Below are 24,910 nucleotides of genomic sequence, written 5' to 3' on the forward strand. Positions count from 1 at the left end.
TTTTTGTGCAGGGTCTGGTCGAAAAAGCTCTTCTGATGAAGGTTGGTTTTTTGGCGCCGAGTGTTTCGGTTCCGAGGGCTTTTTCGGCTCCCAAGTGTCCTTGGGTTTGGACCCGTGTTGTTTGCAGACTATGTTTTTTCTGTCCCGATGATTTTTTCAACTGAAGAGTGGAGTCTGAACTTTTGGGGAGTGGCTTCTTGGTTGGCTCAGAGTGTTTTTTCGGTGCTGGCAAGTCGGTGCTTGTTTTCAGTGTCGAGGGCTTTGAGGTGGAAGCAGCAGTCGACACAGGAGGACGACGTTTTCTTTTTCGGTGCCGAAAATTGAGTTTTGGCACCGGACGCAGGCTGACTAGAGCTAGAGTCGCCTGAAGGCTTGGTAGGCTTCTTTGCCGGGCCCGAGGGCGGGGCATGGGAAGCGGTGTGCACCTCGGCTCAAAAGGCGAAGGTGTGGCCGAAGCCTTTTTTGTATGGAGGGGGTCGGGGGCCGATGTCTTAGCTTACGACCCTCTACACCGGAGTGATTTCTTCGACGTCGGAGTCATCAGCTTCACAAGCGTTGACAAGGCCTTCTTCAATCCGCTCCGGCTCATAGACGCCCTCTTGGAAGAGGTCGTCGGGGATTGCCGTCGACGAGCGAGCCATGGTCCTCTGAGCTCGCAGATTCCGAATGGTCTTCTTGGAGCGGAAAGAGGCACAAGCTGGACAGTCTCTGGCCTCGTGCTCCGGTGACAAGCAGAGGTTACACACCTCATGCAGATCGGTGTGGGGAAACTTCGACCCACATCGAGGACACTTATTGAATGGCATCCTTTCCATGAGCCAGATGCTAAGGCCCAGGTAGGCCCGAAGGCCTCCGCCGACAAACAGAATCGAAGACTTCGACTTGGAGAGATGCACGACAAGTAGGGTTTGCGATCGAGACAATACCGTAGAAAGGGTGAAGGATTGCGCGTCAAAATGGAATCGGTAACGGTTCCGAAGTGGAGCGCGAGAAACACATCAGAGCCCGATGGCGGAAAAAAACAATCTGAGGATGGAGCCGATGCCCATGCGCACTATGATCCAAAGGAGGAGTCACCTACCTCGTGACTTCCAAAGACTTTCCAGGACAAAAACAAGTGCAAACATCCGGGCCAAACACCAGATGGCGATCTATGCCAAGTGTGTGATCTGCAGCTCATATGCCTCGAACATTACAGTTAATTTGTGCTTCGGACCAGGGAGAAAAAGTTCTTCGGGATCAATAGTTATCTACGGTGTGGAAGATTTCTCCTTGGAAACTGGTCTTGGTTGTTTAGTGACCGTGTCCGGTATAGAAGCTTTGCCTGGCTCCGAGACCTTCGGTGCGGGTTGTTTCGGCTCCCGAGGTGTTTGTTGGGGAGGCTTAGTTATGAGAGGCTTCTCCTTTAATGTTTTCGGCTCCGAGGACTTCGGTGTCAAAGGCTTATCTGTGTGCTTCGGTGCCGAAGTCTTATCAGGCTGCTTCGGTGTGGAGGTTTTATCCGGCTGCTTCGGTGCAGAGGGCTCTTTTGCCGGTTTCGGTGCCAAATGTTTTTCCGGTGCCGACTGAGTGGGGCACAGCATAAAGAGCGACTTTACTTTCAGTGCTTTTCGGAACCGGGTGGCTGGCTCGAGCCAGAAGGCTTTTCTTTGTCCTTTGGAGCCAGGCCCGGAGGTGGGGCGCTCGAAGTCTTTGTTCGGTGTGGACCTGAGCCCAGAGGCAAAGGTGTCACCGGAGCCTTTGGTATAGGCTTGGGTGGGGTCGGGGTCTTGGTACTCACGTCCCGTTGAGCCGGGGTGACGTCATCTTCGGCGTCGGAGTCGTTGCTTCAGAGACCGAGACCTGTTCTTCCTCTGGTTCCGGAAGACTGTCGGGACCTGGATGGAAGATGTCCAGAATGGAACCTGTGCCTCAGGACATCTCGTGGCGTCGAGTTAGACGATCCCGGATGGTCTTCTTGGACTTGAATGAAAGACAAGCCTCACAGTTGTCTTCTTGATGTTCTGGAGAAAGGCACAAGTTACAAATGGAATGGAGGTCCGAGTGTGGAAATTCAGCACCACACTGAGGCCATGTCTTAAACGTCCGTAGTCACCGGCGCGAGTCGGCCCAGCGGCCCACGTCGAAGTTCGCAGACGTTGAAGGTTTTTTAAGTTTTTCGGTGAGGGTGCGTCGAAACACGATCGAGACAATATAGTCAGTTGGCTGTGATTGCACGTCAAAAGGGGTTAGATTACGACACCGACCCAGAGCACAGCAATTCACATCCGAAACCAATGGCGGAAAATAACAATCTAAGGATGAGTCGATGCCCATGTGCACTGTCAACCGAAGGAGGAGTCACCAACCTCGTGACCTTAAAGACTTCGACAAAAACAACATGCAAACATCCGAGCCCAACACCAGATGGCGATCTATGCAAAAGTGTATAATCTGCAGCTCGTATGCCTCAAACAGGTGGGTTTTTGGATGCTAGGTTGGCATTGACTATGCCATGCTAGAATAGTATTTTGTTGCCAGGTGCACAAGGCAGTGGGTCTTTGATTGGGTGATGCAATAATCTTGAAGTGTGGGTTGATCTCAGAGTGGGTCTACAGGGAAAGTCTGTTGAACAAGTGCTTGGTAAATGGATGCACAATGGTGGTGGTCTGGTTGACTGATCAATTAAACAAAGGTTGTGCATTATTGGTTGATGTATGTAGAGTGGACAAGCTGAACTGGAGTTCAGTCAGTGAGTGGTTGTTGCTTTAGTAAGGGATGATCCTGTTGCGCTGTGGACTGGAGACTCAACGGAAAGTTGAAAATCCTGGCATCGGGTAAGACCACTTTGGCTGAAAACCCATCCATAGAAAAACTGAGTGACTTAGGTTTTATATTGAATAGTTGGAAGCTAACAGGGAATGACTTAACAGCCAGTTTGGATTCCTTGTACTTCTAAAAGAAAAACTATAAAGAAGCAGGGGAAAACTCACCTCTAATGGTTCCAGTTCAGAAAAGTCACGAGATCTGTTCATGGTCCTGTTATTGGTGTCTCGGTCGTTCAGTGTAGAGTACGGGTCTTGATTCCATGAGGGAAGAGAACACAAAGTTAACACTTTCATAGAGAACAGAAAGAAGGTTAGGGAGGAGTAAAAAGGAGATAACTGGGAGAAAGTAGGAGACTACGTTAGGATAAGGAGAAGACTAAGGGATGACACACACCTGGTCCCATGCTGTTCATTGGAATCATGTCTCGATCGGATTTCTTATCTGGAAGAAAGGAGTGCAAATTAACATCAAACAAACAGGGCACAGTCCATGACTGCAGACACACCAAGTTTACTGATAACTGGAGCCAAAGCCTCACACTAAAAAATCTGGTCCTTTGTGGCCACTTCAAAACAAGGTTACTTCTCTGTGGAGGGGCAGCCTCGACCCAAGCACACTGCTCCATGGAGCAACCTCAGGCCAAGCACACAGCTCCATGGAGCAGCAATATCACGCCAGGCACACTGCTCCAAGGAGCAGCAACGTCACGCCAAGCACACTGCTCTATGGATCAACCTCACGCCAAGCACACTGCTCCTTGGAGCAGCAACCACACAACCCAAGCACACAGCTACATGGAGCAAAAACCTCAACCCATGCACACTGCTCCAAGAGCTACAAACACCACCCAAACACATTACACGGAGGAGCGACAATCTCAAACCATGCACACTGAGCTGAGGAGAGGCAGCCTGAACCCAAGCACCCTGCTCCATGGAGCAACAACCTCAACCAAGCCCACTGCTCCATGTATCAACAACCTCACCCCAAGCACACTGCTTCCTTGATCGACAACCACAAGCCCAACACCCTCTCCAACAGAACTTCCTCAAACCAAGAAAGCAGTAGATAAACCCTACTGTTAAGATATATTTAAACATATATCTAGCCTATAAAATTAACGTGTAGCCCATCCTGAACCGACCCTCTGATATGTTATCACTCTGCGTTACTACAAGCAGTTACAGAGAAAGGGGTCAGGTTTACTGAAGCAGCTTTAATAAACCTTACAAAACCACTGGTATTCAAACATTTTCATCGCTAAGGGACAATATTTAATTCCTAAACGACAAATCTGGAAGTAAAAAATTGCTCATCTTTTGATAGACATTTGCAACGCCACATCACATGTGCCAAAGATTCGAGCTTCTAAACACAGCCTGCAACTCCCACATTGGCGAGCACATTTCCATTTTTGTTTTACTTCGCTGATATCAAACTGGACTAATATGACAATATTCTTTTTGAAATTTAACAGAAGTGCTTCTGTCAAGCAAGGCTCCAAAACTCCGAGAATGGAGTGTTAATAGTACCAAAATACTTTAGTGGAAGACAGGTGCGCAATTCCAGGTTAAAGGGCGGACTTCAAAGCTGCTTTTTGAGAATGCATTTGAACAGAGGGTAAGGCAGAGATAAATCCTAAATTCTGCTCATTTGTAAAATGCTCAACTCACAGATGGATAATGGAACATTTTATTTGTGGGGATCCCCAGACAATTCATGGATAAGATCTTATTGACCTCTATTCGCAGTTCTTACATCTCTGCCAAAAACATAACACCTGCAGTTTGCTGAACGATCGGACTAATCAAGTTAAATTCCAAACAGTTTAAGTCAAAGCATTGGTGGGAAGCAAAGCAAAAAGTCCCTAAAAAGGATACATAGTGCCAAGTCCAACGTTGGAATAGTGGAGTAGAAACACTTTGCAGCGGTGAGGAACAATGGCAAATAATTGCACCTAGTATTGGCTCCACTGATGGCCCAGATAGGCTGTTCGCTTGTTTCAGAAAGACTATCATCAGGTCGTTTGTTTTTAGTTCAGCTTCCTGTCTGGGGAAACACTCTAGACTTATTGAACCATACCCCCAAATATTTATCAAGCTCAGCAAGCTAGCTTATCCTGCATTTTTGTTTGCTGAAGTAGAGCACATTACATTTCTCATGGTTCAGCATTAATCTTATGGTACGAATAGTCTTCTCAATGTAGGTTGCAGTCCCACAATGGTGCGGTTTAAAATCACGGTGTCATCTGCATACAACAGCATTGGTAATGGCTTTCCCTTGACTTTTAGTGCGCATGCACTTGCATTATCCAGGCCTTTGGTGATGTCAAGACAGACGTTAAACAAAAGTCGTGCAGACGCATCTCTGTTTTAAGCCTCCATCTCTTGGTTTATTCTTGGAAAGAGATGTTGTCCCCTGGTTCCACACAAACCCAAGTACCCGTATATAATGCTTGGATCGCTTTTAACAGGCTGTAGTCAATGACCCAAGAATTCAATTTGAACCATAGCTTATTGCGACGGATGGTATCAAACGCAGTTCTAAAGTCAATAAAAAGCATAAGGGCTCAATGACAGGACACTGTACATTTCTTAATTAACATTGATGGTGCTAGCCACCTTCTCTATGCCCTGTTGCATTAGGGTCTGAGATCTACAGAGTGTCTGAACAATGGTATCAGTCTGGGTTCTAGCTGCTGGGAGAGATTCCTCTGATAGAGCAAGGGGAGGAGCTGGAGCTTTACTCTGATCAACTTCTTGAAAGTCTCCCGATGCTGGATTGTCATTTAACCCTTTTACTGCTTTGGCGTATCACCTCTGAGGCTCAGTCGCATTGGAATTACAATCGCCTCCTAGTTGATTACTCGGATACAACTTGTTCATATTAAGATTGCACTGCACACCCGATTAGGTGGAGGTTGAATGCGCTGGTGAGTTCGCTTTTTTGGCATTTTGTTTTTGGGGTTTGCATTAGCGCCCCACTATCCTGCCCTTACGACATCTATTTGAGAGGTAAAGAGTGGCTTTTCTCGTTCTGTATAATTGAAATATTCAGTAATTCCATTTTGCTTTTAAAGTAGTTTCCGGCCTTTTTTTGGGTGACACTGCTCAAACACTAGTGGTCCCCTTGGATTCCAAGAGTTGATGTTGCACATGTCCTATCGGATCGGAGGGATCACTAGATCTCATCATGTTTTCTTTCCTGGCTTTTGTACTCTGCAACCGTTTGGATTTCATCTTCAAGGTGAGCAACACAATTAGAAGGATTCATCGTGAGTTGTTCACTTTGGTTTCGATCGGTGAAGACTAGGTTGGATTTCTCGCTTTTTAGAGGTGCATGCACGATTACTTCCATTTGCGTAACGTGTACCCTAAATGTATTCTCTCATAGGCCTGTCAACTGAAATTACAATGGGGAGAGGATGTAGCCTTACGGCTAGAGCGGTCGACCTAGACGCTGGGGAACTGGGTTCGAGTCTCAACAACGACGCTCAACATCCTGTGATTCTGGGCAAATCACTTTTCTCCCTGTGCCTAACAAAAATGAATGTGTCAGTCTGCAACGGAACTGGTGCTTGTGTAAAGCGCTCCGATACCCGATATCTTCGGGTCTAGTTCGAGCTACATAAAACAAAAACAAAAAATGCCTTGCTTTAAGTCCTCTACCACAGATGGTCTAAAACAAAAAAAAAAAATCAGGAAGGGAATGCAGTTTTTCCAGAAGTGGAGAGTTTGAGTATTCAAGATAAGGTGGTTCAGCTTAGACTGCAAGTTAAAACTAGCCTGGGCTGTTACTTTATGCAATTTCAAACCAAGCACACTGCTCCTTCAGAACAAGCCCTGAGCTCTATTGACTACCTTGTTTCAATCCACCCTATTGCCTCTGAGGCAACAGTCTCAGTGCAATCGGCAGACTCTTTCCGAACTAGAGCGGCCACTACACATTCTCAGAAGGGGAATTGCGGAGTAAACACTTTCACATCGTATCATTACAGCTCCAACATATACCCATAAGGGAGGAGAGAAGCACTAATTTGAGGCAAGAAAGAATCCCAGACCAGAAACAAAAGGGTTTCAAAAACACTCACCAGCCTTCTGGTTCTTGTCGATGAGTGGCAACGTGCTGTCATCATAGCTAGAGCCACCCTGATTGCGAGGGCCGTTGGGGAGATTTACCTACAGCCAAACAGGAAATGCAGTCAATGTTCATCTCGTTTGGAGCCTCCTTCCACATGGATACACACACTGCTACTTCAAAAGCTAGACATGCATGTAATAAAACTGAGCCCTTTCATCTTGTTAAGACTACAAGCACCCAGAGGAACAGCTTAAATATGCTTTTTTTTTTTTATTTAAAGAAAGAAGACCTACCTCCCCCATGGTTTCCTGAGGTTAGAGGAGAATCCTCAACTCATTAACATGTGGTTCTAACAATGGGATCCAACGGCCTGTGAGAGGCGGACATCATACAAGCACACGAAAACACCAAAGAGATCAGCCTTTCCTTGTTTGGAAAAGGAGCCATCTCCAGAGGGTGGGCGGCATTTTTCCGGATGTTCAGCTCACAGACCCAATAAAACCCAACCTTCATAGGGACGTACAAGGACCTAGCTCTGAAGACGATGGCCTTCCCATTGCAGACAATATAGGTGACCGTACCTGAAAATCTGTCTTCTTCCAGCCCTCCTTCTCCAGTGGTTTCCTCAAGTCCTTGTAACCCCACACAGTCTGAAGCACCAGGCCTGCTGCCCGGACCTCCCTCTCAGAGCGGTTTCTGGTGGCAAAAGAGAAATGGAAAAGAAAACCTCAATTAAGGCCAAAGGTAGAGTGAGCAGGAGATGAGATGGGGAAATCATGGTAAACAAGGTCAGCACGTAAGGATATACGGAGACAGAGCAGACGATCAAAAAACTAACTGATTCAGATCAGTCTATTTTAAGAGAGCAACCAAAAAACACCAACTGGGAAACATTTCAAAAGGAACCACTCACCCAGACTTGTTGATCAGCACAATTTTCTCAATGCCTTGCGTCTCACGCATCTTTTTTGCTGCCTCCAGATTGTTTAAGATGACCTCATTGATGGTGTTGAGGATGGAAACCACAGTATCTTCCGACAGGTTTCGGGCCGGTGTCTGCTGCCCTCCTGGAAGGTTATTCACCAGGTTGGGAATGGCATACTTTCCTAAGAGAGGAGATCAGAAGTTGAGGGAAGCAAAGATTAGGCCGCAAGAGAGACCACAACTGACAAACTGATCCAGGGGGCAGGAAGTGCAATCAAACACATTCGACCCCCGGTGCGAGACCATTTGCAACAAAATCCTAAAGTTCACAAAATTTGCCATGGACCATGGGATTCCAGTTTTGTTGATAGGTTTAGAAAAATGATTCAAACCCTATTTGTGTTAGTTGAGAAAAACGCTCAGTAAAACCAGTCAGTGGTTAACAAAATGCGTTCTGCAGGCAGGCCAGAGGAAGTCGCGTACTTCAAACCCCACACAGGCAGGCGAGGTAAGTGCAGGCTGACCCAAGCAATTCTGACTGGCTACTTCAGCCAACAATATGGTCCAATAACAGCAGCCGTTTCTGATTGAATGCAAGAGTGAGCATACAGACAGATTCTTTCAGCATTCTGGCTGGCCACCCTCCCGAATAATTTGAAAAAGGTCCGTGTGCAGTACCATTCGGATTGGCTGCGGTCAGGCAATTACCGCTGCGTCGATAAAGAACCATCATTTGAGTATTTGAACTTCTGACCCAATAAACATATATGCTTCCACAAAAAAGTGGAAATAATGTTCTGCTCAGAACCAAACTTGAAAAGAAGACCTGTAAAGCAGTGTTAGTGACCTGAAAATCAGAGCCAAGTACCGAAAGGAGTGGATGTGGTCTCAGTGTGACGGTTTCTGCCATTAACGGGTGCCGTCTGCTGGGGACCTCCCAACAGAGCTAAAAAGAAACCTTGCAGTGGAACAATGAAATGGTTGTAAATGTACAACTTCATGACTGGTAACAGTGGGGCTGGAAATCATCAATAATCCAATCTGAAACAGGATTCACATGACATGCTAGCCCTTCCCCTCCGACAGGTTGAAATGCACGGTTGCAAGTCCGCCAGCTCAGGTCCAACCACATGTCCATCAACTCTGTTCAACAGACCAGCTTCCATGGGTGCTGCCAAACGGGCATTAGGGGAGGACCGACAACTCCTTACTGACCAGCTGGATTCCTACATAATTTGTTTAATAAATAAACACTCATCTGAAAGAAAAATGTAATTTCAGATCAATATCCAATTGTCCTGCCTGTGTAGGGATTAGAATAAGTTATGGTAGAACACTGTATTCTGTTCTTAGGAGTCCAGCAATACCAAACTCCAAATCTAGTTACAGTGAATAACTGGTTTCTTGTGCAGCATAAAACCATGATAGATTAACGTGCTGTGTACACATTGCAATGCAGCGTTTCACCCCTACTGTCCCAAACACAGGGGCAGCATGAATTTCCTTACTGCGGTTTGTCTGGCACAACGCACACAATAACACTGTGAAAGCGTGCACTACCATGTGACAGCCTTGTATATACTACACAGTGACAGATTTTAATGAAAACGGATGTTGCAACTTACAGAAGTGTAGAACGTTCTCCTGGTTTCATATCTAGTGTTGTGAGCTAGTGAATAACACAACTGAATACAATTCACCATCTAGAGGGCTGTACTGGTCTAGGTAACAGGAATGCACCTTTTGTTGAAGAGCTTAGAATGTGCCTCTTTCCATGATCACTCCCCCACCCCAAATTTTGGACTGACACTGCAGGATTCTTTGATTCTAAAGTGCATTAGGCCCGGCTATCCTGGTCCCAGTGCATGTGTTCTGGAACCCTCAAGTGTGTGTGATTGGCTAATAGCCACACTTTACCTTACTTTAAGTCCCTATTATACGGTACAAAGGGTACCCAGGACTAGTAAGTTAAGTGTCACCAGTGGACTTCAGGACTCGTCTTATAACCACTGGTGTGACAAAGGATAAGCAGGACTAGCTCTGCCATCGAAGCCTAGTTGGGCAGCTTCCAGCATGCCCCCTCGACATGGCAAAATAACCCCCGCAGTCTAAACCTACCCTTTTAATATCTACAATTCATCTCCTAGGCAGGCTTTATAAGCCCATAAGGAAGGGCGCGGATATTAAAAAGTATCACTTGTCAAAATGACACCTTCCTGACAGTAAAGATTCTCAATTGTCATTGTTGCTGTAGCAAGGCTGGTAGCCCACTGGCTCACACAGTGGTTCACAAGCTCACACGTGGAGTGCTAACTTCCATACGGGGCCGCCAAACGTTTGGGGAGGTCAATCTGTGGTAGAAGAGGTTTTCCAGGAGGAGCGGCTCCTTTAGATGGGTACATCATATGGATGTGCTTAGAGCTCCTCACAGGACAGAAGATCAGAGACATCTTCGATTCAGGCAGAGAAGTGGACTATGGGATTGTTTTTGGGCAAAATCCCCAGGAAGTGGCATCAACTGGAAAGGGACGGCCCATGGGAATTGTTGCCCCATAGGCTAGTGAGTACTTCCCTCTCACAAATGCGAAATGGCATACAAGTGCCACCCCTGGCACTCAGACCTCAGATCACTACTGGACTGAAAGGAATACAGAAGGACAGCCCTGCTGCTCCCTGACCTAGCAAAGAGGCTGCACCGAAGACTGGACTGCACCTGCTGCACCCGAGGAGCCCGCAAAGAGGACTGTGCCTGCTGCACCCAAGGGACCCGCAAAGAGGACTGTGCCTGCTGCACCCAAGGGACCCGCAAAGAGGACTGAGGGACACGCAAAGAGGACTGTGCCTGCTGCACCCAAGGGACCCGCAAAGAAGACTGTGCCTGCTGCACCCAAGGGACCCGCAAAGAAGACTGTGCCTGCTGCACCCAAGGGACCCGCAAAGAAGACTGTGCCTGCTGCACCCAAGGGACCCGCAAAGAAGACTGTGCCTGCTGCACCCAAGGGACCCGCAAAGAAGACTGTGCCTGCTGCACCCAAGGGACCCGCAAAGAGGACTGAGGGACCCGCAAAGAGGACTGTGCCTGCTGCACCCAAGGGACCCGCAAAGAGGACTGCGCCTGCTGCACCCAAGGGACCCGCAAAGAGGACTGAGGGACCCGCAAAGAGGACTGTGCCTGCTGCACCCAAGGGACCCGCAAAGAGGACTGTGCCTGCTGCACCCAAGGAACACGCAAAGAGGACTGAGGGACCTGCAAAGAGGACTGTGCCTGCTGCACCCAAGGGACCCGCAAAGAGGATTCTGCCTGCTGCACCCAAGGGACCCGCAAAGAGGACTCTGCCTGCTGCACCCAAGGGACCCGCAAAGAGGACTCTGCCTGCTGCACCCAAGGGACCCGCAAAGAGGACTCTGCCTGCTGCACCCAAGGGACCTGCAAAGAGGACTGCACCTGCTGCACTCCAAGGGCCCGCAAAGAGGACTGTGCCTGCTGCACCCAAGGGACCCGCAAAGTGGACTGTGCCTGCTGCACCCAAGGGACCCGCAAAGAGGACTGTGCCTGCTGCACCCAAGGGACCCGCAAAGAGGACTGTGCCTGCTGCACCCAAGGGACCCGCAAAGAGGACTGCACCTGCTGCACTCCAAGGGACCCGCAAAGAGGACTGCACCTGCTGCACTCCAAGGGACCCGCAAAGAGGACTGCACCTGCTGCACTCCAAGGGACCCGCAAGGAAGACTGCACCTGCTGCATTCCAAGGGACCCGCAAAGAGGACTGCACCTGCTGCACTCCAAGGGACCCGCAAAGAGGACTGCACCTGCTGCACTCCAAGGGACCCGCAAAGAGGACTCAGCCTGCTGCACCCCAAGGGACCCGCAAAGGGAACTGCGCCTGCTGCACCCAAGGGACCCGCAAAGAGGACTGCGCCTGCTGCACCCAAGGGACCCGCAAAGAGGACTGAGGGACCCGCAAAGAGGACTGTGCCTGCTGCACCCAAGGGACCCGCAAAGAGGACTGTGCCTGCTGCACCCAAGGGACCCGCAAAGAGGACTGTGCCTGCTGCACCCAAGGGACCCGCAAAGAGGACTAAGGGACCCGCAAAGAGGACTGTGCCTGCTGCACCCAAGGGACCCGCAAAGAGGACTCTGCCTGCTGCACCCAAGGGACCCGCAAAGAGGACTCTGCCTGCTGCACTCCAAGGGCCCGCAGAGGACTGTGCCTGCTGCACCCAAGGGACCCGCAAAGAGGACTGTGCCTGCTGCACCCAAGGGACCCGCAAAGAGGACTGTGCCTGCTGCACCCAAGGGACCCGCAAAGAGGACTGTGCCTGCTGCACCCAAGGGACCTGCAAGGACTGGACTGCGCCTGCTGCACTACAATGGCCCATAAAGAGGACTGTGCCTGCTGCACACAAGGGGCACACAAATAAAACTGTGCCTGCGGTGCCCACTTATGGCAAAGAGCTCCACTTCTGCCAGGATACAAGTGACTCCAAGAGCTAGTTGGCTGGCCAACTGTTAAGCTTCAGGACCACCAGAGGCTAAGGAAACCTGCACCCCACGAGAGCCCAGCTGCCCAGGAACACTTGGCCGCTGCTGGACGCAAAAGTGCCTGCTGGGAGAGAGAGTCATCCCTCACGAGGTGCCCTCAAGTCCTTTGGGCCCGAGATCGTAGTCAGAGCAGACTTTGGCCCCCCCAGAAAAAGATTTACTTACCTTCAAGGTGCCGCTGCATCCGGGAGACCAGTTGACCAAGGGAGACTGGTCCTGCACTGGCTCCCCTGGCACATTGTGGAGAAGAGACCCTAGGCCGGAGAGCAGCCCTGACACTCGTGAATACTAGGGTGGCTCCAGGAACACTTACCAGTTCTCTTCAGCATCCTGTTTCCCCAGCATCAAGACCACTTCTTTACTGGACCGCAGTAAAGGATAAAAATACAGTAATGACCCCGAGACTACTGGACCGGATAGGTAACTGTCTTCCTGGACATCAGTAGTCCCCACAACTGGCTCCCAACCTGTTGTGGGCCATCCAAGACAATTCTAGTAGCCCTTACGGCCCACTGGCTCAGATGCGACTTGTAATGATTTATTACAATTGAAAGAGTGAACTACAGTGATTTACTTACATAAAAAAATTAAAAAAAATCTTGTTTCCGCTTTCTTCGATAGATTTTTGTCATTTTGGTGTTTATTTAAAGATAAAAATACAACCTAGGTTTATAAATTGATGTTGTGTTTTTATCGTGTTTGGGGGGCGGGGGCTCCAGTTTACATGCCCTGGGGACCATGTACTAGGTGCTTATGGGTAAGTTAGCTCAGCCAATTGGGTGGAAGCTAATTCGACATATCAGTTTAAGGGTAAGGGAACAGGCACCAAGGTCTGGTGAGCAGGTCTCAGCGCAGTCGAAAAACCAGCAGCACCAGACCAACTTTGGGGGTGATCACACAAAAAGAGACATTTCTTCACAGTGCATTTATCGGAGCTTAAGCTTCACCCATAGCCACGCATGATGCCCAGAGCCACGCATGATGCCCAGAGCCACGCATGATGCCCAGAGCCACGCATGATGCCCAGAGCCACGCATGATGCCCAGAGCCATCAGGTGGTAAGCCTTCTACTTGCTCCATCAGCCGCAGAGAAGACACTTCGATGCAGGTAGTTATGATGACCTGCAAAGTGGCATTAGCCATCCCGGAAAGCTCTTCAGGCAAAGACTGTAGAATGATTGAATTCAGTAATTTCCCAAATCTACAGACGTCATCCAGCAGTAAGATCAGCAGAATCTGTACGATCCACACAGTACCTTCCCAGGCGACTGCTCCCCAAAGCGGGCATCCTGCTAGTCTCTACGAGGCAGTGATCCTGTGTCTCTACGAGGCAGTGATCCTGCGGTTAGCGCAAGCGATCACCCACCAGGCTGGGTTGAGCGCAGGATGCAGTGCTGCAGGCTTCTACCCTCACCCGGTTCTCACTGGTTTGCAGCGCAAGGTGAATAGTGTGTCAATGGTTTCACTCTCGATTCGAGGCTCTCTGGGTCCGACAGATGCCACAAGTATGTGAAGAATGCACATCTATAAAGGCTCTCCGATGCAAAGCGTTTCCCATTTGTTCTGAAGCACATGCAACCTCAAATTACAATCAAACAAGCCAGGCTACAAGTACCAGAGAGCAAAGAAAAAGCCAGAATAAGCTCTCCGAAAGACACTGCTAAATGTCTGACATGGGATACATTTAAAAAATAACCAAGGATAAAATGTCAACTAGTAAAAAAACAAACAAAAAAAAGCACTCTGCAGAATCAGCCTATCAGAGTCACTGTTTTAGGCAGAGCAGACCCTAGAGCTATGGGGTCAGCCTATGAAGAGTATCTGAAAAGTGCCCATGCACATATAAATGGCATTAAAAAGTGTTTCTCTTCAAAGTCCTTCTTGCAGCAGAGTGTATGGTATAAAGAAAGCCTCCTTCAGGACACAGCTCAGCTATTATTACCGAGGGTGGGTTACTTACCAATCAGCTCTTTGTTGCGTGCATCCACCGCCAGGTTGCGCAGAGCACCGGATACAGCTTTCACCACTCGCTCGTTATCATGCTTCAGATGCTCGGTGAGGCCGGCCAGGCCCTTCTCCTGGCGCACAGCTGAGCGGATGCACCGGCCATACTACACACAGGAGGACAGAAAGGTAGGACAAAGAGTAAGCAAAGTAGCGGACACCCAGCCCACACCTTAGATGACTTCAGGACGACACACTTGGTGGGGAGGGACTATGACCAGCAGGGGTAAAAGACAAAAGGAGGGTCCTGAATCTGTGCTGCGAAGGGCGCGGTGCCGTGCAAGAGCGTGGCCCTAACTCCAGGTGCCCGCACTCATGGTCATAACTGGTCAGACGCAGGACTACTTCAAAGAGAGTCATCCCAGCTCCGAACTCTTAGGTGCTCATATTCTACCACTTAGCCAGGTGTCCATGCCTTGCACACTCCAGTGCTATACATAACGACTCCCATCATACCTCACAAACCTAGTGACCCCCCCCCATGCTTGCCCTCACACCAGCATCCCAGTACAAAACCTCCATCAGTGAGTGCTTACACCTCCCAGTCACCACAAACCACCAGTCCCCCTGCAACGCAATGTTTTATGTGCTTCAAACCACCAACATACTCCTTGTGTGAAAACGCCCTGGACTCTTAGGTGTACCCCCCTCCTTTCTCCCATTGCATCTGACATACACACAAGCTAATATCTACCACCCTCCTGTTGATACTGCCACCTATCCCTGCACTGTTTACTTGTACACATACAATGATCCCCGTCGTCGCTGTTATCTATCGCCACAGTATAGCCTTCACTATGCATGCACTGCAAGCTTATGTCGATGCAGTTATTTCTTGCCTATACTGCTATTGTGCCATGGCGCGTTGTCATACAAAGACAGCACGTTCTCCCAGCACACTGCTGCTCTTTGCCTTCTAATCTCTTCCCAATCTCCAAGTTCTTTTCGTTAATAAGTTAACATTCCCTACTTGCAATGTCCCCAGTATCCTCCATGGTTCTAAGCCAGAGGTCGGCAACCTTCTCTGTAATGAGGCTACTTCTGCTTAGTGAACCACAGAGCTACTAACGCCATTGGTGTTGGAATAAAGTCCATATCAGACAAGATTCCATCAGTGGCCATGGTATCCAAGGTCACTAACAGATCACCTCAGTGCATCAGGAGTGGCTGCTAGCAGTTATGCAATAAAGGCTTTCTCCGTATGAAATGCCTCTCCATGGGCGGTCCATACCCACAGCTGCAATGGCTCTGGTACCAAGGTAAAGACATTTGTAAAACGTCTTCCCATTTCCCACAGGATTTATCACTCAAATATCAGCTTTACATATATTTTGGAAATTCACCCATACTAATTCAAATATCACCTTATGAGTTCTGAAAATAAGCACACACCTCTCAAATACACACTTTAAATATTGGTATCTGTATAATTATTCAATCTAGCAAGGTTTCCAAATTTAATAAGCTGGGCTGGACTCGGAGGTAGCTGGAGAGCTACAGCAGCTCACGCGCTACTCATTGGAGAAGCCTGCTCTATGCCATAGGGCTCCATCCTCACTCACTAGATCAGGAAACATCTTAAATACTTTACCACCTCTACTGTTACAGCTACTTCCTGCACACCCCTGCTCGCTCAACACCCCCCCCCCCCCCCGCTAGCCTGTTATACTCCCCACCCGTCCCCTACATCATCTGGACCCAGATGATGCCATTTTGCCAAACGCTGTGCTAGTCACCTCAGGAAATGACTCATTGGTAATTAACAACCCTTCCAACCTTACAAAAAACACCAGGAAAAAACCTCAAAGATAAAATCATCCACCTTAGGAAGGAAAGGGTTTTAATTGACACCCTACTCAGCGACCTCGTCTCAATCAACCGGCATGCCAAATGGAGGAATGTTCTCTCTTCCTCGCTCAACACCATACCCAAAAAATCCCTCATGGCATTAACTTACTATTGTGCCCCCGCGCTGTTACACAGCAACACCACAATCTCCATTTACAACTGCACCGTACTCATCCAATCCTCAGATCATAGCCTGGAACTCTTCTGCAGCCTTTTTCCCTATCTTAAACACAAACTTGACGCAACCACTCTACTGCCCACCCACATCAGAACCCCCTTAAGATAACCCATTCCCCTCTTCCACCCCCCAACCCACCATTCCCCCCACTCCCAACCCTCTCCCTGGATGGCCACCTACCAGTCCTCAGTCTACCCTGGTGGCCTTCGCACCACCCCCACTGCTGAGAACTCCTTCAACCCCCACAAATGTCACTTCCATGCACATCCCCCCTACTCCTCCTCACCTCACACATGCGACATCTCTTCCAACTCCTCTACAGCCCCCCATATCCACACTCCCAGCAACAGGCCCCATTCACCCTCCACCTCCTTTCACTCAATCACCACTAAACCTCACGTACACCAACTCTACTACTTGCTGGGAGACTCCCCTACACTCCCTCGCTTCCCTCGAACTGGGACCCATTATACGTCCCATGACTCTTTGCTCGACACTATAAAATCTGAACTGCATCTGATCCGAGCCAGCATTCTCTAACTCTTTCATGTCACCTCCTAACTCAAACACAAATTACCCCTCCACCAAACCCAACACCTACCTAATAACACCCCCACTGTCCCCAATCACTACTGACCGTACTCTTGCCTGTGCTGAGAGTTCAGTCTTCCTATAAGGCCACTCCCTTCCACAACCACCCCTCGCGACCCACTGGCTAATCAGACAGTTATCTAAAGATGATTTACGCAACCTCTTACATGACTATAATGCCTCTGCTGATGTACCCTCCCGTCCCGCCCTCACAATGGAGTCTCCCATCCCTCGTCCCCCCCCCCCCCCCCCGCCTCCGAAAATCGAGATTATCTCCAACTTCCCCAGGTTATCCCGTCCTAAAATGGAGTCTTAAATGAATCTAACCTCACCCCAGATCTTCTGTCTCTCACGCCCCCTAATATGGCTCCCTCTACCTCACCCCGAGACGTGCTCTACTAAACTGCCGCTCAGCCGTGAAACACGCGGCTGATATAGCTGCTCTTATCCTTGACCTGGACACCCTTCTGCTCAAGGAATCCTGGTTAAATGAGTCCTCCAACCACTCCCAGGACATCTTGGTCCCTCTGGAGTATGGAATCATCATCAGGTTAGATCACCCCAGACGCACTGGAGCAGCCTAGCCTGTATTTACAGAGCTTTGCTCTTTGTGAAACAATCTCCCACCTCTTCTCGGACCTCAAGTGAGTACCTTAAAATCAATATTTTCACCACCTGCAATTCCAAAGGCTCCCTCCAAACCTTCCATCATCGATCTTTCATCGAACAGATCATGGAGGCTATCCCCTCCAACAAGGACTACCACACCAACCAGACCTTCCTTGGTGACTTCAACATCCATTGGAACAACATCGATGATCCGCTCATGAACTGCTTTAGATCCTCCAGGTCCTCAACCTCATCCAAGCATGCAACGGTCTAACCCATGAGCGAGGAGCTACCCTGGACCTAATCACCGCTAAAGAGAACAGCTTACATATTGACTCTATCCTCCCTTGAGATTGGTCTGACCACCACTGCATCACCTTCTCCCTAAATATTAAAGCAATCTCCTCCAAGGGAGAACCTAAGAAAGTCAAACACTGGACCCTTGACACCCGTAACCTTAACTCTCTCTCTATCCACTGCGAGATGTGAAACACTGCTCCCACCTCGCTAGAACTCCAAACCCTCACTGATCACTACTTCAACTCTTTGTCAATCATGATACGGTAGCCCCCAAACCACTAAAAAGAACCCCGTCCAAACGATCCAACCCCTGGTTCAATAGTGATCTTAACGAAGAACGGCTTCTCCTTAGGATTGCCGAAAGCGGCGACACAGCCCCCTTGACCAACCTCACACTCCAGCATCAAAGATGCCATGCCTACAATAGGCACATTAGGAACTCCAAAGCAGCGTTCTTTTAAAACTTAACACGGCTACAAATAGACCTAAGAAACGGTTCGAAATCATCAGAAATCAACCCACCTGCAAAAGTGATACTACTTCCTCAAACAAAGCACTCCCCAAGTGAGAAACATTTGCCTCCTTTTTCGCAGAGAAACCCGCTTTAATCATCAACGACATCCAGGCTGCTCTTAGTCTTCTTCCACCCCAACAACCCCCCCCCTTTACACCACAACAGAGCTGGAAGGTTGCCAGTTTAACCACCGCTTCTTGCCCAAAAATGATGCCTCCTGGTCAAATTTCACATCAGTTGATGAGACTGATTCTTCTGACCTCCTTAGAATTTTCCAACCTCCCTCTAAACTCCTAAATGAATCCATTCACCTCCTACTCCCACTGTGTTCAAATAAATTCCTCTTCTCCCCCCCCTCTTTCCCCTCCCCCCCCTCCCCCCCCAACCCAGGGCTCCCTACCCAACTGCCTCAAAATTGGTCAGACTACCTCTATCCTAAAAGAACCTAACTCTGACCAGTCCAACCGCATCAACTACCGCCGTAACTCCAACATCACTACTCTGGCCAAACTCCTAGAAATGTGTGTGCACTTACAGCTCCTCAAACTCATTGAACAATTCCAACTCTTCGACCAGAGCCAATCTGGCTTCCGATCGAGGCACAGCACAAACGGCCGTGGCCCCTATTGTCAATGATGCCATATGCTCGCTGGACTAGAATGAATCTGGACTCTTGATCCTATTGGATCGGTCAGCAGCCTTTGACACCACCAACCACGCTACCCTTCTGGACCTTTTACAACAGAGGATGGGACTCTCCGGCACGGGGCTAAACTGGATCTACTGCTTTCTACTTAACAGGTCGCAGTGCTCCCCAATTAATCACACCTTAACTGAGCTGGACCCTCTTTCGCTTGGCGTCCCCCAGGGCTCCATCCTCTCAGTCTTTGTTCAACCTCTACACGGAGCCCTTAACAGATATCCGCAAGTGCTCCCACATCTCTTACCACATGCATGCTAACACCACCAAACTCTACATGAGAATAACCTCCATCAACGACATCCACTCCCTCAACACCCTAACGTTAATACAACAGTGGCTGACTCGCAATCACCTCAAACTCAATGCCCTCAAAACTGAATTCCTATTGATCGCTTGATCCTCCACCACCTTTAGTGTCAATGGTTGGTTGCCTCGTCTCTCTGCCTTAAATTGTACCCCAACACATCGTCGACTCTGCCAAATCCCTAGGTATCACCTTAGACAAAGACCTCTCTATGCATCAACACATCAGCACCATCCCCATGGAAGCCAACCATCAGAAGCATATCCTTAGAAAACTAAAACCTTTCCTCTCTGCGGCTGACCTCATAACTGCGACTCAGGCACTTGTGCTTCTGAAAGTAGACTATGATAGCGCTACCTCTAGAACACCTCACTTGCACCTCTTAAGGCTACTCTTTATTCTGCAGCTAAGCTCATCACGGGGTCTAAAAAACAGTGCTCACTATAACCTCAGACGTACGAACACTGACTTGGCTGCCACTTGAGGCCAGGATGTATCTCAAAATTGCTTGCATGACCCATAAAGCATTGCAAAACAAGACACCTTCCTACCTGTCCCAGAAACTAATAGTTTCTTACCCGTCGGTGTAGTTTTGCAGCTTGAAGATCTTTCTGGATTTACTATGCTATGCATTATTCCGCGGTCTGGTGGTTGGGTCCGGATTCGTAGTCTCTCTTGTCTTTTTTTTTTTGTAGCCCAGGTGGGCGTCGACGTCCCACCATTTGGTGCACCTCTCGTGACGTCGTCCTGCTTCCTGCGGAAGTCCCACCTCAGGGCGCCATCTTCGGATTTTTTTTAAAATTTTTTTTTTTTGAACCCTAGGCTATTTACAGTATTTCTTCTCAATTATATCCTTTTTCACATTTCCTTTTCAAATCTTCTTTTGTTCTCCATTCTCAGTCTTTCCCCCCTCTTCTCCATCCTCATCTTTCTGGCGGAGGTGGGAGGGTTCATTAGTGAATCCAGAAAGATCTTCAAGCTGCAAAACTACACCGACAGGTAAGAAACTATTCGTTTTCCAGCGTGAATCTTTCTGGATTCACTATGCTGTGCATAGATTTTGTAGCGGTTTGTCACTTTTGTGGCGGCTGGGTGGAAGATGAGCGTTGGTCGTTGAATATATGTTGGAGCACCTTTTGTCCTACTTGTGCTTCCTTGTTCATCTGTATATCCACGCAGTAGTGCTTAGTGAACATGTGCACTGAAGCCCATGTTGCCGCCAGGCATAGGTCTTGAATGGGTGTGTTTGCCAGAAAAGCAATTGTTGCTCCTTTCTTCCTTGTGGAGTGGGCCCGTGCCCTTTCTGGTAGTTCTTGCCCTGCCTGTTTGTGGCAGAACTGTATCTGGAGTGCGATCCATCGCGCGATGGTGCCTTTTGTTACTGGCCTACCCAGGAAGCTGGTTGCGAAGGACACAAAAATCTGCTTAGTTTTCCTGTGCTCCTTGGTTCTCTTGATGTAGTGCATCACCGCCCTTCTTGCGTCTAGAGTGTGCAGTGCCGTTTCAGCGCCTGTGGTAGGGTTCTGAAAGAAGCTTGGTATTTGTATTGTCTGGTTCATATGAAATGCCGACACCACCTTCGGCACGAAGTGTGGGTCCGTTCTCATTACGACGGTCCTTGTGTATCTGGATGTAGGGCTCTTGCAGCGTTAGCGCTTGCAGCTCGCTTACTCTGCGCAGTGAGGTTAATGCCACCAGAAAGGCTGTCTTCATTGTTAGCATTTGAAGGGAGGCCTTGTGAATGGGCTCAAAGGGCGCCTTCATAAGTTCCGTCAGGACTAAGTTGAGGTTCAGTGCCGGCGGCGGCATCCTTTTTGCCCCCTCCAGGAACCTCTTTAAAAATCTTGATGTAAAGAAACTTTCACCCGTCTCAACTCGTGTGTAGGAAACAATCACTGCGAGGTGTACCCTTAGTGAGGATGAACATAGTTTAGCCTTTAGTAGGTGCGTGAGGTATCTTAGCACCGTTGATTCCTTTGTCAACTTATTTTGCAATTTATGTCTCCTGCACCAATGTGTGTACCTCTTCCATTTTTCCCCATAGCATTTCCGTGTCGTCGGTCTCCTTGCCTCCCGGAGCACTCGCATAGTGCTTCGAGGTAGCTTAAGGTGTGCGAACTCTGTCTTCAGGAGCCATCCCGCTAGGCTGAGGCTCTCTGGCTCTGGGTGTAGAACCTCTCCGTTCTGCATGGAGTGTAAGTCCTTTCTTTTGGTGAACTTGTGTGGTGGTCCCTGTGCCATCTCCACTATTTGCGAGTACCAGGTCTGTCTTGCCCACTGGGGTGCCACTAGGATCAGCGTCATGTTGCTGGTCCTGCACTTGTCGAGTACCCTGTGTATCAGTGGTATTGGTGGAAAAGCGTAGGCAAATGTTTTTGACCAGCTTATCCATAGGGCATTCCCCTTGGATTGTTTTTCTGGTTGTCTGGATGCGAAGCTTTGGCATTTTGCATTCTGGTGTGTTGCAAACAGGTCTATTGTCGGTGTACCCCACCTTCTGAATAGCCTTTGCGTTTCCTGTCCATTGAGCTCCCCCTCGTGGGATGCTGAAGTCTGCCTGCTGAGCCAGTCTGCTTCCACATTGTCCTTCCCTGGTAGGTGAATGGCCAGCAGGTCTATTTTGAGTGGGATGGCCCATCTCCAAATCTCCTGCGCCAGGTTGGATAGGGGAAATGACTGTGTTCCTCCCTGCTTGTTGATGTAGAACATCGTTGTTGTATTGTCTGTTTGTATCAACACCTTCTGGCTGTACAGTTTTTTCTGGAAGGCTTTCAGGGCTAGGAATACGGTCTACAATTCCAGGTAGTTGATGTGTCTGACCGCATCCGCTGGAGTCCAGAGGCCCCTCACTTTGTGCTCCCCATCCTGTGATGCGTCTGTGGTGATGGTCACCATTGGGCTTGGGGGTGTCAAGGGTTTCCCTATAGTTATGTTCTCCCTGTTCCACCATGCTATCTCTTCTTGCACCGCGTGCGTTACAACCACTAGATCCTCCCAACTTCCGCTTGCTTGCAGGAATGGCTGCAACAGCAATGGTCACAAAGGCCTCATGTGTAGGCGTACATTGGGAACTAGGTGAATGCATGACGCCATCATCCCCATGATCTTGCTCGCTGTTCTCACGGTCAGAGCTTGCCCCTTCTGGTAGAGGCGCGTCTCCTTCAGCAGGGTCTGGGTCCTCTTGTCGCTGGGCATCACTGTTCTCTTTAAGGTGTTGATCTGTGCCCCCAGGAAGATCTTCACCTGTTCTGGTTCCATAGAGGATTTCCCCCAGTGTATTGAGAATCCCAGCTTAGTTAGTGTGTTCGTGACCAACTGTGCGTGTTCCTCGCATTTTTCGAGTGAACTTGCCTTTATTAGCCAGTCGTCGAGATAAGGTTATACATGAATCCCTTCCCTCCGCAGGTACGCTGCCACTGCCGCCAGGCATTTTGTGAAAACCCTTAGTACGGACTTTAGCCCGAATGCCAAGGTTGTGAATTGGTAGTGTTCCTTGCCAATGGCGAACCTGAACAGACTTTTGTGCTGCCTGTTCATTGGGATGTGCAGGTAGGCATCTTTGAGATCCACGGTGGACATGAAGTCTCCGTCTCATTTGCGGGAGTACCTCTTGTAGGGACGTCATTTAGAATTTTTGCGTCCTTACGTACTTGTTTAGGAACCGTAGATCCAGGATGGGTCTTAGTGTTCCGTCCACCTTTGGTACCAGGAAGTAGTTTGAGTACACTCCCTTGTTCCTTTCTCTGAACGGCACTGGCTCTATGGCATCCTTTAGGAGCAGTTCTTGTGCTTCTTCTACGAGTTGCGCTAGCTCCTGTCCTCAGCTTTTGAGCTGGGTGAGTTTTTCCATCGACCGGTGCCCCGAACAGCGTCTCCGTTGAAAGGAGGAGTGTTCAGGATGTTCTGAACTTCTTGCTTGAAGCCCGAAATCCTGAGCTGTTATTCCAATTGCCATCAGCCTGCTTGATGTTTCTGCTCCATCCAACGCTGTTTTAAGACAAGAGTTTGCTATATTCTTTCCTTCCTCCACTAGGTGCGCAGCTCTTTGTTGGTATTGCTCGGGGAGGTGCTTCATCAGTTCCCCAATTTCGTCACAATGTTGGTACTGGTGCCTGTTCAGTAGGGCATTGGAGTTCGCCATGCGCCAGTGCATTGCCGCGTTTCTCTCTATTCTTCTCCCCGTCAGGTCCATCCTCCTGCTTTCTTTGTCTGGAGGTGGTCCTGAGGTTGCCGGGACATTTGCCCTCTTCCTGGCAGTAGATGCAATGATTGAATCTGCTGCGACGGATCCTTTGATGTATGGAGGGTCCTGGGAGGAGTGTTTATATTTTTTCTCCGTCCTCGGTGTGATGGACCTGCATGTTGCTGGGTCCTTGAACGCCTCGCTCCCCTGGTTCATGACACTGTGAAGCATGGGGAGGAACTGGCTCCTAGTTTGGATAGGGAGCAGTGTCTCAAGTAAAAAGTCTGCTTTCGGCTTTTCTTCCTCCAGCTTAACACCAAAAGCTGCAGCCGCGCTTTTGACTACCATGTTGTAAGCCCCTATGTCATCTGCCGGCGAAGGCCTCGAAGGGTAAGTCTCCACAGGCTATTCTGGATTTTCGGCGACGAGGTCCTGCCACTCCAGGTCCTGCGTCGTCGACGGCGCCGGGCCGTAGTTCGATTGTTGTTCCTCATTCTTCTCCCTCATAGTAAAGGTCTTCTTTCTCTCCGGGAGTCTTCGACCGTTCTTCTGCGTCAAACTCCTCCTGCTCCTAGACGATGATCGACGGTGGTTTCATTGGGATAGTGAATTTTTTCATCTTCTCGTCGAACTCCCCTTTCCTTTGAAGGATGCTCTCCATCTCTGCTTCGAGCCTCCTCTTTTTCTTCTCCATTTCGGAGGCGTTTTCGGCGTAGTGCGCCGGTCTTTTCGATGGAGCTTGTGTCGACACGACCGTACCTTTCGAAATCGAACGCCCAGTTTCTTGGCCTTGCTTAGACGACCTTTGCCTTTCGGCGGTCTTCGGCACCTGGGAGTCCTTCTCGAAGGATCTGCCGGCCCTTTCGTCCTTGGATCCACTCGCGGTCGTCGAAGTTTTCGGCGCCGGTGTTCCTTTCGAGGACTTTGACTCTGTTTTTCGAGAGTCTGACTCTGTTTTTGGGGCCCTGTCGAGGGTTTAACGCTCGACGTCTCTCCTACCTTGTCAGACGTTTTCTTATCGGTCTCTGCGACTGTGAAGTCATCAGGTCCTTCGGCGACGTTATCGTCGGTGGAGAGGCCCAGTTCGTACTGTGTCGGGGCCTTTCCCTTGCCCTCCATGTTGTAGTTGGCTCTCCTCTGTCTCTCTCACCCGGAGCGTCTTCGGTGAGAAGGCCGAACAGGCGTTGCAGTCCTTGCTCTCGTGGTCACCTGGCAGGCAAAGGTTGCAGACCGGATGTTGGTCCCTCTGCGCGTATTTGTGGTGGCAGTTACGGCAGAATTTAAAAGGTGTTTTGTCCATTCCTGCGCTCAGTGTCCCTGA

The 24,910-nt window shown here is 49.2% G+C and overlaps 1 protein-coding gene across 14 annotated transcripts in view; it reads right to left on the reverse strand.

The window, feature by feature from the left end:
• CTNND1 (catenin delta 1) overlaps positions 1 to 24,910 on the reverse strand; it is a 291,114-nt gene that overhangs the window by 17,675 nt on the left and 248,529 nt on the right. For all 14 annotated transcript variants that reach the window (XM_085651383.1, XM_085651377.1, XM_085651378.1 and 11 more), the window contains 6 exons: positions 14,316 to 14,466; positions 7,802 to 7,994; positions 7,470 to 7,584; positions 6,899 to 6,986; positions 3,202 to 3,249; positions 2,973 to 3,058 (listed from right to left, as the gene is read on the reverse strand). In XM_085651383.1, coding sequence (XP_085507509.1) covers positions 2,973 to 3,058; positions 3,202 to 3,249; positions 6,899 to 6,986; positions 7,470 to 7,584; positions 7,802 to 7,994; positions 14,316 to 14,466 — 681 coding nt within the window. The remainder of the gene's footprint in view (positions 1 to 2,972; positions 3,059 to 3,201; positions 3,250 to 6,898; positions 6,987 to 7,469; positions 7,585 to 7,801; positions 7,995 to 14,315; positions 14,467 to 24,910) is intronic.

Source organism: Triturus cristatus, chromosome 4_1 (assembly GCF_964204655.1).
Source record: "Triturus cristatus chromosome 4_1, aTriCri1.1, whole genome shotgun sequence".
Lineage (NCBI taxonomy): Eukaryota > Metazoa > Chordata > Amphibia > Caudata > Salamandridae > Triturus > Triturus cristatus.